General features: G+C 47.7%; 1 protein-coding gene across 1 annotated transcript in view; it reads right to left on the bottom strand.

Annotated features, from left to right (window-relative positions):
- TDRD9 (tudor domain containing 9) overlaps positions 1 to 13,159 on the bottom strand; it is an 85,248-nt gene that overhangs the window by 53,756 nt on the left and 18,333 nt on the right. The window contains exon 8 of the mRNA XM_046007907.1: positions 5,884 to 5,987. Coding sequence (XP_045863863.1) covers positions 5,884 to 5,987 — 104 coding nt within the window. The remainder of the gene's footprint in view (positions 1 to 5,883; positions 5,988 to 13,159) is intronic.

The following is a 13,159-nucleotide window of genomic DNA, read 5'->3' as shown; positions in this document are numbered from 1 at the left end:
ACAAAATACTGAAACTGACCCAAGGAAGGAACGATCTGAAGAGACCCACAACCAAGGAAGAGAGATTTCAAGACTCCCCATAAAGAAAGCCCAGAGCTGAATTCTACCAAACATTCAAAGAACTGATAACAATTCTTCACAAACTTCCAAAAAACAAAACATTTCCCAACTTATTGTATGAGGTCAGTATTACTCTGACACCAAAACCAGAGACATCGCAAGAAAATTCTGAAGATCTCTTATAAATACAAATGCAGGAATTCTCAATAAAAACTAGCCAACCAAGTCTAGAAGCACATGAAAAGAATTATACACCATGACCAAGTGGCATTTATCTGAAGAAAGCAAAGTTGATTTGACACCTAAAAATCAGTTAATATAATACATTATTACATCAACAGAAGAAAAAAATTCACATCGTTATCTCAACAGACACAGTAAAATCACTGAACAAAATCTAATGCTCCTTCATTACAAGTTTAAAAAAATAAACCTAGAAATTAACAACTCCACAAACCGGAACCAGAAGTGAGCTCCCTCAGCCCGCTAACGGTAATCCACACGCGCAGAGCAAACCCCGCACGTCAAGGGGAGAAACGGGGTGCCTTCGCTCAGATCAGGACCGGGGATGTCTGCTCCTCCACTTCTACTGAGCACTACGCTGGAGGTTCGAGGACAATCAGGCCAAAGGCAGAAATACAGGCATCCAGACTGGAAAAGAAGAAGTAAGACTATCTCTGTTTATAAATGACATGAGCTTGTGTACAGAAGACAGGCAACCCTGTGAGCGCTGGGAGACAACTTCAGCAGGTTGCAGGACAGAGGAGCAGTGGACAAACTCCGCTGCCGTTTCTAGACACTTGCAATGAACTATCCAGAAATGAAATGAAGGAAAATAATTTCATTCTAACAACATCGAAAAGAATAAAACACAGGAAGAAGTTGGACAAGATAACTGCAAAACCTGCACTTTGAAAATTACTAAGTTACTGAACCTACTAAGCTAAATTACTAAGTTAAAAAAATTATTTCCAAGGGCACCTGGGTGGCTCAGTGGGTTAAGCCTCTGCCTTCAACTCAGGTCATGATCCCAGGGCCTTGGGATTGAGTCCCACATCGGGCTCCCTGCTCAGTGGGGACCCTGCTTCCCCCTCTACCCCTCTTGCCCCTGCTCATGATCTCTCTCTCACACACACATACACACACATACACACTCACTCACTCTCAAATAAAATCCTTAAAAAAAAAAAAAAGATTTTCAAAAATCTAAAGAAACAGAAAAACTCCCATACTGGAAGACTTAACATGGTAATAGTTAAGATGGTAATAATCTCCCCAAACTGACCTACAGACTCCACACAATCTCCTTCATAGTCCTGCCTTCTCTGGAGAAACAGACATGCTGATTCTAAAATTCACGCGGAATTATAAGAGACTCAGTACAGCCATAACAATCCTCAATAAGAAAAAGTTAGGAAGACCCATACTCCTAATTTCAAAATTACTTCCAAAAGGAGCGGTAATCAAGACAGTGTACTACTAGCCCAAGGACAGATATATAGATCAACAAAATAGAATTTAGAGTCTAGAAATCAACCCATACGTCTTTGGCCAACTCATTTCCAACAAGGGGGCCAACGCTATGCAACAGGGCAAGAGGAGTCTTGTAACCAGCAGTGCTGGGACAAACGGACTGGACACACGCTAGAGAACGAAGCTGGACTCTCACCTCACACACACGTGAAAATTAACTCAACGACCTCAGACCCAAACGAAAGAGCCAAAACTATAAAGCTCTAGGGAGAGACCTGAGCTCTCTCTGAGCTCTGAGCTATAAAGCTCTCGGGAGAAAACACAGGGTAAATCTTCCTAAGCCTGAACTTGGCAACAGATCCTTAGCTAAGTCACCAGAAGTATGAGCAACAAAAGAAAACGTAGACAAATCAGACTTCACCAAAATTAAAAATTTCTTGTGCTTCAAAAGACACCAGCAAGAATATAAAAACACAATCTGCAGACTGTGAGAAAATATTTGCAAATTGTGCATCTGGTAAACGGCTTGTACAGACATGCATAAGGATCTCTTACAATTCAATCATAAAGGGATAATCCAGTAAATCTGGACAAAGGACTTACGTCTCTAAAACACGCACATCTTTAAAAAGGACGCACATGGCCAATAAGCTCGTGAAGAGGATGCGTGACATCATCAGTCATGAGGGAAGCGGAAACCGAAACCACGATGGGACGCCACCACACAGCCACTGGAAGGCTTCAGGCAAAGGTCAGACAGGAACCAGGAGAGGTCAGGATGTGGAGAAATCGGGCCCCCCCCCAGGTGCTGGCGGGAATGGAGAACGATGCAGATGCTCTGGAAACCAGTCTGGCGCTTCCTCGAACGTCACACAGTGACCGTGTGACCCAGCAATGCCACTCGTGGGTGCAGACACGCAGGAACGAGCACGCACGTCCACTCGGGTCCCTGCACGTGAGTTTTCACGGCAGCATCATTCATAAGAGCCAAAGGAGAAAGGCAACCTAACTCGCCATCCGCACACAAGCGGCTGAACAGACTGCGGGTACGGACCCTACCATGGAGTATTACACGTCGTAAAAAGGAGTGAAACACTGACGTGTGCTGCAACATGGACGAACCCTGAAAACTTACACTCAGTAAAGAAGTCAGCCACGCACGATCAGACTCCACTCACATGAAGGTCAAGAATAGGGAAATCTACAGAGATAGGAAGTTGACTAGTGGTGACTGAGAGCTGGGGGGTGGGGGGAAGGATGAGAGAAGAGAGCAAAGGGTCATGGTTTCATTCTGAGATGATGCAAACGTTCTAGAACGAACTGTGGTGCGGGGCGCCTGGGCAGCTCGGTCAGCCGAGCATCCGGCTCTGGGTTTCGATCCGGGTCGTGATCCTGCAGTCTTGAGCCGAGCCCCTCTTTGGGCTCTGCGCTCAGGGAAGATATGCTTCAGAGTCTCTCTCCCTCTGCTCCTTTCCCCTGCCTGAGTGCTCTCAAATAAATAATACATAAATAAATAAAATTTTTAAAAGAATGAAAATAAAGGGATTGCAAAGGTTTTAGAGGCAAAAATAAAAAGCAGCGGTTGCAATCTTAAAACATGACAAAGTAAAATTCAGTCCCCAGCATTAAGCAAGACCAAGAAGGGGACAATATAATGCCAAAGGTCATAATTCACAGCAGCACTCTGACAGAAACCAACAGCCGCAAGCCCAGAAGACAGGGAGCAGCCAAAACCCAGAGCTCCGGCAGAACCAGGTCCCGCGAGGGTGTGCGGCAGCAGGGCCTCTCGTTCCTTTGCTGTGGGAAGGTGAAATGGGACAGCCACTCTGGAAGACATTCAAGGTTTGTCTGGTTTCGCTCTTTTTGAGATTTCATTTGTTTATCTCCATCACAAGAGAGCACGCACAAGCAGGGGGAGGGCAAAAGGAGAGGGAGAAGCAGGCTTCTCGCTGAGCAGGGAGTCGCACTCGGGCTCGATCCCAGGACCCCGGGGTCATGACCTGAGCTGAAGGCAGCCGCTTCACCCACTGAACCACCCCGGCGCCCCACTTGGGTGGTTCCGTACAAACTAGGCAACTCGCATCGCACGATCCAACAATCGTGCTCCCTGGTGTTTACCCAAAGGAGTTGAACACACACATCCCCACACACTCTGCACACAGACATTTACAACAGCTTTACTCAAAATTGCCCAACCTGGGCAACAACCAAGATGTCCTTTAGTGGTGAATGCAGAAATAAACCGTTCCCTCCTGATGAAGGAAGGCTGTTCGGCGCTAACAGGAAATGAGCCATCGAGCCATAAAAAGACACGGAGGAAACGTAAATGCTGCTAAGGGAACAAAGCGGATCCGAAAAGACTGCATATGTATGATTTCCAACTACAGGACATCCTGAAAAAGGCAGAACCACAGCGACGTTAAGAAGGTTGTCATGGACAAGAGAAAGAAAAAAAAAAAGGCTGTCATGGGTGACAGGGGCGGGTGGGACAAACAGGCAGAGCGCAGGCCATCTGAGGGCAGTGAGCCATTCTGCATACGACAATGCTGGCCGGGCGTCATCATGCGCTCGTCGAAACCCATGAAACGTGCAGCGCTAGCAGTGAGCCCTAAAGTCGACCACGGCCTGCGGGTGACGGCGGCGCGTCCGTGAAAACAGAGGTGTGGCCGCAGTGCAAGAAGCGGACAGCGTGGAGCAGGGCAGGGCACATACATGGGAACTCTGTGCGATTTGCTCCCCAGTATTGCTGGAACCTACAACTACTCTAAAAAATAAAGTCTACTTAAAAGGGGAAAAAAAATCCACAAGTCCATTGTGACATTAAAAGAGAGCGAGAAGAGGCGGGTAACGAAAGGGGAGTTCCTCTGTACAGAATAACCCCGGGGAGTAAGAACGAATGACTACATGAGGCCACCAGCCATGCGGCAGGGTCATTGGGACCGCCCCCACTACTGGATGAGAGGGGGCCAGGCAGCATCAGAGACACCGATGTCCCCACTCTTCGAGCCTGCCGAGTCTCAGGCAAGATCAATGATGAGTAACCCCCACCTGCTCACAGAAGTCATGCCAGAGGTCCCCCAAGACTCAGAGGGCAGCTGACAGTCAGCCGGAGCCAAATGGCAGAGACTCCTAAAAGGAGGGTTCAGACCAAAAGCTGATTTCTCACTGCGGTGAGAGGCCAAACTCTGCAGAGCCATCATCGAAATGCAGAAGGAAAAATAAAAATGATGCATCTCATGTAAATTACATTTAAGTGAAAAAATCAGAAAAAGCAGAACTAAGGAAAGAACCACCTACGTTTTACAACCACACAAAACTATGTCAAGAAAAAAAGTGAAATAAAGACATTTTTAGCAAAATTAAAAACTGCAAACATTTTACCAACAGACTCCTTAAAAAACTTTTGAAGGATGTGCTTTAGGAAGAGTGAAAATGATCTTAGGAAAGTCTGAGACGCAAGACAGAATGGCGAGGAAACACACTGATACACCCTGAGTAAATGCAAACACAGAGATGACACGGAAATAACAACCGGCGGGAGCGCAGACACGCAGCGAACATACCACGCAGCCGTGCGCAGGCTGGAGGGGTCGGAGCCTAGATTCCGGCCGACTCGCCCCTAAGACCCTGAGTAACTCTACACCGCAGGTGTTTACACCTGGCAACTAACCATCAAAGGAGAGATGCGGGGGGTGGGGGTCAGGCCAAAAGGACCCCCAGCTATCCACAGTCACACTCTGGTTGTCGTGAGGAGGGGACTCTATGTCCTCCGTCTGCTGTTCCGGCAGATGAATTCTGTTTATGAACTGTAGCAAAATGAGCGCAGAAAGGTTCTTAAAACGGTTCATGTTTTCAATCGCAGGCTCTACCCACCCCTTACAACCTGCCGCTGTTCCTAAGGGAAATTGTCTTCCAGGTTTGAAAGGCCCAGCTCCGCACAAGAGCGGAAGAACGGACAACAAGGAGCCCACTGTCGGGGGCCTATGTTCCCAACAAACACGAACCCTGGCAGAGAAAGGCTCTCAAGGGCTTCTCCCAGCCTGGTGCCTTCCATTTCGCCTCAGACGAGGAGTCAGAGGACTCAGCACGTCTGGAAACCATTCTCTCTCCAGGCTGTAGTTTCTGGCTTTTAAAACTGTCGGTCTTAAAACTGTACTTGGTTTTAACTACTTTAAGTGGAAATTTCCATAAAAACAAGCACAATGTACTAATATTTTAAAATACAGCAGCGACTGGGAAGAGTTACGTACATCCCATCTCACCGCCGCACCACCACCAGCCGCCGCTACATCAATCACTGCATTTCTAAAGATCCCACTTGGAGCACATGCCACGCCGAGGGGGTCTTACCCTCTCTCTTTCATGTCCAAGTTATCGAACATCTGGATCAGGGAGATAGCGACTTCGTAGATGTCCTTAGTGATCACCGGCTCCTCCAGGACGCGAGGAGGAAGCTAAACACAGAAAAGGGAGAGGCTGAAATACCCGAGCAGGACTGCAAGCGGACCTGGGGCTGCAAGGGCGACTGTCTAGTCTAGCAGTGACACCGGGACGAATACCCCAGTGAAAGAACATCCCGCAGCCAAGATGTGAACACTTGCTGGTGTCGAGCTCTCCTCAAGGCTCCTATAGCCTTGGGACAGACTAGGATGGCCCTGACCCTGACACTGGGCAGACGGAGCAAGGTGCTCTAAGCGTGCATGGAACCCAGAGTTTCTGATCCCGGCGCCAGAGCACGTCCCGCCAACACGCCCTGAGCTGTCAACACCACCCCAACCACAAGGACCAGGGACAGGTAACAGCCCACGTGCGCCTGCCAACTTTCAGTCAGAATACAACCACGCCATCTAGCTGCCAAGGGTGGGGGGACCACTGGACTACTTTTATTTATGTTTTGTTTTAATTTAAGTTCAATTAATTAACGTACACTGTCACCGGTTTCAGAGGCAGAATTTAGTGATTCATCGCTCTTCTAGAACACCCAGTGCTCATTACACCACGTGCCCTCCTTAATGCCCATCACCCTGTTACCCTCTTCCCCCACCCACCTCCCCTCCAGCAACCCTCAGTTTGTTTCCTCTGATTAAGAGTCTCTTTTGAGGGTGCCTGGGTGGCTCAGTCGGTTAAGCCTGTGCCTTCGGCTCAGGTCATGATCCCAGGGTCCTGGGATCGAGCCCCGCATCAGGCTCTCTGCTCAGCAGGGAGCCTGCTTCCCCCTCTCTCTGCCTGTCTCCCTACTTGTGATCTCTGTCAAATAAATAAATGCAGTATTTTTTTTTTCTCATTTTATTTATTTTTTCAGCGTAACAGTATTCATTCTTTTTGCACAACACCCAGTGCTCCATGCAAAACGTGCCCTCTCCATTACCCACCACCTGTTCCCCCAACCTCCCACCCCTGACCCTTCAAAACCCTCAGGTTGCCCCAACCTCCCACCCCTGACCCTTCAAAACCCTCAGGTTGTTTTTCAGAGTCCATAGTCTCTTATGGTTCGCTTCCCCTCCCCAATGTCCATAGCCCGCTCCCCCTCCCCCAATCCCACCTCCCCGCAGCAACCCCCAGTTTGTTTTGTGAGATTAAGAGTCATTTATGGTTTGTCTCCCTCCCAATCCCATCTTGTTTCATTTATTCTTCTCCTATCTCCTACCCCCCCATGTTGCTTCTCCATGTCCTCATATCAGGGAGATCATATGATAGTTGTCTTTCTCCGATTGACTTATTTCACAAATGCAGTATTTTTTAAAAAAATAAAAAGGAGTCTCTTATGGTATGTCTCCCTCTGATTTCATCTTATTTTCCCTCTCTTCCCCAAGATCCTGTTTGGTTTCTTAAATTCTGCATGTCACAGAAATCATATAACTGTCTTTCTCCGGCTGACTCATTTCACTCAGCGTAACACCCTCTAGTTCCACCCACATTGACGGAAACGGTAAGGGGTCCTCCTTCTGACGGCTGAGCAGCAGTCCACTGCGTAAATACACCACAATCGTCTTTACCATCCATCTGCAGAGGGACACCTCGGCTCTTTCCATAGTGTGTATTAAAACAAACGCCAACTGAGCCCGCCTAATTGAAAACCGCCCTCTAGGCACCTCCACACAATGCTGGGCTCAGCCACAGCAGCAAAACCCCAGAGGAGCGGGCCCCGAGGGCCTGAGCCGTGGGCTTCGCGGGGCCAAGGCCGCTGCTACAGAAGAGTCTCTCTGCAACGGCCGACGCGGCAGCGTTTGCACAGAATCTAATCCGCAGCCGCACTGGGTTTCCTGCACCGAGAGCGAGAAGGCTTAATTTAATCATCGTACTTATCAAGTGCTATGTTCAAGGTGTTGTATCTGACTTTGTGGAGGACACATCAGAAGTCTCCTTAGCCACAACTGCAAACTTTCTTCCCCAATTTTATTTTTTTTTAATTTATTTATTTGACAGAGATCACAAATAGGCAGGCAGAGAGAGAGAGGGAAGCAGACTCGCCGCTGAGCAGAGAGCCCGATGCGGGACTCGATCCCAGGACCCTGAGATCATGACCTGAGCCGAAGGCAGCGGCTCAACCCACTGAGCCACCCAGGCGCCCTCTTCCCCAATTTTTAGAGTAAATTAAGTCAAATAGCAATAAACCACTTTTTATTATTATTACAAGCCTATTAATGTAAGTATAATAAAGTTTTATTTAATCAGTAATTGCGAGGAAGCGTGCCTGATAAATCCGTTCTTGTCCAACCTTTACCTGAAATTATTTTCTACTTTATCCAAATAGTAACTGTAACAAATTTGTACAAAACAGAAATAGAAAAAAAAAAGTACAACTTTCACAAATTCCAACGTAGCATTCAGACCCATCTAGAACGGTTTTCCCACACACAAACCACAGAAAAGACCTGCCCTCAGTTCAAAAGTATTCGCAGAGTTCTGGAGGCCAAGCCCAAAGAACGTTGCTTAAACTCTGCGCTAAGATACCAAACAGCCACGCCTTCTCCAAGCAGGCTTCCCCCAGGCAACAAAGGAGATACAAGTAGGTAGGTCTGGGCCGACCTATCCACGGTGGAATCCGGCCCCGTCCACGCGCAGGAGTCAGAGGCACACGACAGCCAAGGCCGCTGCTTCCCGGACGGCACCGAGCAGTCAGACCGCCGGACAGCTGGTCCGACAGGAAGCTCTGGCAGAGGCCACGTGGGGGAGCAGGGACAGAAACGTGGAGCAAAGCACTTTGATACCCGCAGGTGCAACTGGGGACACTTGTCTCCCCCCCCCACCCCCCGTGGAGGAGCCTGTCACAGGAGGACGCAGAGCCCGTGCTGCTGCCCCACACGTCTGCCGCCACCGCGCAGGCCGGCCGTGCCCCGGCCGTCAGCTCGTCCCTGGAGGCAGGCGAGAGGTGGCCGAGGTTGGGCATGCGGGTGGTGGGGACCAATGGCCAAGGCAGCCAGGCGCCCAGACGGAGCAAGAAGGGCATTTCCACCTGCCTCCCCGCAGCCCCGCCAGCCCCTCCCACGATCACGGCAGCCCGGGGACCAGGAGGCCGGGCGGCGGGGCGCAGGGCGGAGCAGCGTGCTTCCAAACCCCACGCGGGGGGCCGGGGCTGGGCCACGCTCTGCGGCTCTCGGAGGCCCTGCCACAGCCTCACCAGAGCGCGCAACTACCTTTTCTGTACTCTGCCAAGGGTGGGGAGGGTTCGCGAAAAAAACAAAAAACAAAAACACAGTTGAAAACAAGTAATAAAAAGGACTCGAGCGTCGCTTAAGAGGCAAGTCAGAGTCGGCAACAGAAGGACCAGAAGGGCACCGCTGGCCTCGGGGGACGGATGGCTTCCAGCAAAGTCCACGTGGCCAGCCGTGCTGAGTGTCCCAGTGCAGGGCTGCGGGCTCCTGACTGAACGGAGGTCCCTGGTGGCTCTGGCAGATGCCACCGCAGAGCAGGGGCCCTGGGGGCCAGACCACAACGAACACGAGCCAGAGAAAACCCTGACGCTTTGACAAAGTTTGGCAGAGGCTGTGAGAAACGTGGGACTAAAGAGGGAACTTTTTAAGGTGAAAGACACTCAGTGTGTTTAAGCGCGAACAAGATGACCCCAGCTTCGTAGCGCGGCTTGGAGTGAGGTTGGCGCGCCGCCCGCTCTTCCTTTTTCCACATTCCTCTGGCTATTCGGGGTCTCCTCTGGTCCACACAAATGTTAGGACTATTTGCTCCAGCTCTGTGAAAAAAGCCGATGCTATTTTGACATGAACTGTACTGAATTTGTGTAGCCCGCCCTAGGTAGCATCGACCCTTTACCAGTCCAATCCATGAGCGCGGGACGGCCTTCCACTCGTGTCTTCCTCAATCTCCTTCACGAGTGTTCTACAGTTTCCTGAGTGCACATCCTCGTCTCCGTGGTCAGGGTTATCCCCAGGTCTCTGAGAGTTCTGGACGCGATTGTCAACGGGAGCGACTCCCTCACTTCTCTTCCTTCTCCATCGTTGTTGGTGCGCAGAAATGCAACAGATTCTGTGCGTTGATTTTCTATCTTGCCACTCTGCTCAATTCCTGTAGGAGTTACAATACGGGGGTGGAGTCTTTCCGGTTTTCCACAGAGTATCATGTCATCTGCAAAGCGTGACAGTTTGATTTCTTTGCAATTCAGACACCTTCTATTTCTTTTTGTCTGATTTCCGCAGCTGGGCCCTCCAGTACTATTCGAACAAACAGTGATGAGAGCAGGCATCCCCGTCATGTTCCTGACCTTAGGGAAGAGCTCAGTTTTTCCCCACTGAGAATGGTATTCACTGTGGGCTTTTCAAACATGACTTTTATGATACTGAGATATGTACCCTCTATCCCTACACTGTGAAGAGTCGTAATCAAGAAAGGATGCTGTACTTCTGTTAAGTGCTTTTTCTGCATCTACTGAGAGGATCATAAGGTTCTGTCCTCTCTTTTACTGATGTATGTGAGTATTGAACCACCCCTGCAGCCCAGAAATAAATCCCACTTGGTCGTGGTGAATCATCCTTCTAATGTATTCTTGGATCCCGTTGGCTAGTATCTTGGTGAGAATTTTTGCATCCATATTCATCAAGGATATTGGTCTGTTAGTTCTCCTTTCTGGTGCGGTCTCTGGTTTGGGGATCAAGGTACTGCTGGCCTCATTTCCCTTCCATTTCTGTTTTTTCAAACAGCTTCAGAAGAATAGGTATTAATTATTATTTATATGTTTGACAGAATTCCCCTGGGAAGGCATCTGGCCCAGGGCTGTTGTTTTTGGGAGATTTTTGATGACTGCTTCAATTTCCTTGCTAGTTATGGGTCTGTTCAGGTTTTCTATTTCTTCCTGGTTCAGTTGTAATTTATATGTATCTCAGAATGCATCCATTTCTTCCAGACTGTCAGATTTGCTTGTGCATAGTTGCTCATAATATGTTCTTATAATTGTTTGTATTTCTTTGGTGTTAAGTTGTGATCTCTCCTCTTTCATTCATGATTTTATTTGGGTCCTTTCTCTTTTCTACATCTTTTTAAAGATTTTATTTATTTGAGAGAGAGAGAGAAAGCATGAGACAGGGGACAGTCAGAGGGAGAAAAAGATTCCCCATGGAGCTGGGAGCCCAATGCAGGACTTGGTCCCAGGACTCTGGGATCATGACCTGAGCCAAAGGCAGTCACTTAACCAACGGAGCCACCCCGGCACCCTTTCTCTTTTCTTTTCTTTTTGATAAGTTTGGCCAGTTTATCAATCTTATTAATTCTTTTAAAGAACCAGTTCCTAGTTTCATTGATCTGTTCTATTCTTTTGGTTTCTATTTCATTGGTTTCTGCTCTGATCTTAATTCTCTTCTCCTGCTGTGTTTAGGCTTTATTTGCTGTTCTAGCCCCAGCTCCTTCAGGTGGAGGGTTAAGTTGTGTATTTGAGAGCTTTCTTGTTTCTTGAGAAAGGCTTGTATTGCTATATACTTCCCTCTTACGACTGTCTTTGCTGCATCCCAAAGGTTTTGAAACACTGTGTTCTCATTTCCATGAGCTTTTTCAATTCTTCAATTTCCTGGCTGACCCACTCACTCTTCAGTAGGACGCTCTTTAGCCTCCATGTAGGAGTTCTTTCCAAATTTCCCCTTGTGACTGAGCTCCAGTTTCAAAGCACTGTCATCTGAAAACATGCATGGAATGATCCCAATCTTTTGGTACCAGTTGAGACTGAGACCTGATTTGTGATCCAGGATGTTATCAGTTTTGGAGAACATTCCATGTGCGCTAGAGAAGAGTGTGTTCTGCTGCTTTAGGACAAAATGCTCTGAATGAACTGTGATGTCCATCGGGTCCAGTGTGTCATTCAAAGCCCTTGTTTCCTTATTGATCATCTGCTTAGATGATCAGTCCATTTCAGTGAGGGGGTGTTAAAGTCCCCGACTATTGTATTATCATCAATGTGTATCTCTAATTGTTATTAATTGGTTTATATAGTTGGCTGCTCCTATGCTAGTGGCATATTTACAACTGTTGGATCTTTCTGTTGGACAGACCCTTTAATTATGATCTAGCATCCTCCTTCATCTCTGATTACAGTCTTTGATATAAGGATCGCCACTCCAGCTTTCTTCTGATGTCCATTAGCACGGTAAATGGTTTTCCACCTCCTCACTTTAAATCTGGAGGGGTCTCTGGGTCTAAAATGAGTCTCCTGCGGACAGCATATGGATGGGTCTTGCTTTTTTATCCATTCTGATGGATAAAAATGTCTTTTTGATTGGGGCATTTAGCCCATTCACATTCAGAGTAACTACTGAAATCTATGAATTTAGTACCACTGTATTACCTATAAGTTGACTCTGTCCCTTTCTGGTCTGTTACTTTGGGACCTTCTCTTTGCTTAAAGGGTCACTTTTAAAATTTCTTGTATGGCTGGTTTACTGATCACAAATTCTTTTAGTCTGTCCTGGGAGCGTTATTATCTCTCTTATTTTGAATGACAGCTTAGGTGGATCAAGTATTCTCGGCTGCACATTTTTCTCATTTAGCACCCTGAATACATCCTGCCAGTCCTTTCTGGCCTGCCAGGTCTGTGGATAGGTCTGCTGCCAATCTAATATTTCTACCATTGTAGGCTACAGGCCTCCTGTCCCAAGCTACTTTGGGGGTTTTCTCTTTGTCTCTGAGATTTACAAGTTTCATGATCATACATCAAGGTGTTGACCCATTTTCATTGATTTTGAGGGGGGTTCTCTTGTGCCTCCTGGACTTGGATGCCCATTTCCTTCCCCAGATTAGGGAAGTTCTCCACTGTAATTTGCTCCAATGTACCTTCTGCCCCTCTCTTTCCTCTTCTTCCGGGATCCGAATTATTCTAGTATTTTTTCACTTTATGGTATCACTTATCTCTCAAACTACCCCCTCATGATCCAGTAGTTGTTTATCTCTTTTTCTCAGCTTCTTTATTCTCCATCATTTTGCCTTCTGTATCACTGATTCTCTCTTCTGCCTCATTTATCCTAGCAGTTAGAGCCTCCATTTTTCACCGCATGTCACTAGTAGACTGACTTCGACTTGATTAGATTTTGGTTCTTTTACTTCTCCACAAAGTGATTCTCTAGTATCTTCTATGCTTTTTTCACGCCCAGCTAGTATCTTCATAATCGTTATTCTGACCTCTAGTTCCGAC

The sequence above is a fragment of the Meles meles genome, chromosome 6 (genome assembly GCF_922984935.1).
Source record: "Meles meles chromosome 6, mMelMel3.1 paternal haplotype, whole genome shotgun sequence".
Lineage (NCBI taxonomy): Eukaryota > Metazoa > Chordata > Mammalia > Carnivora > Mustelidae > Meles > Meles meles.
This window is presented reverse-complemented; position numbering and strand designations above follow the sequence as displayed.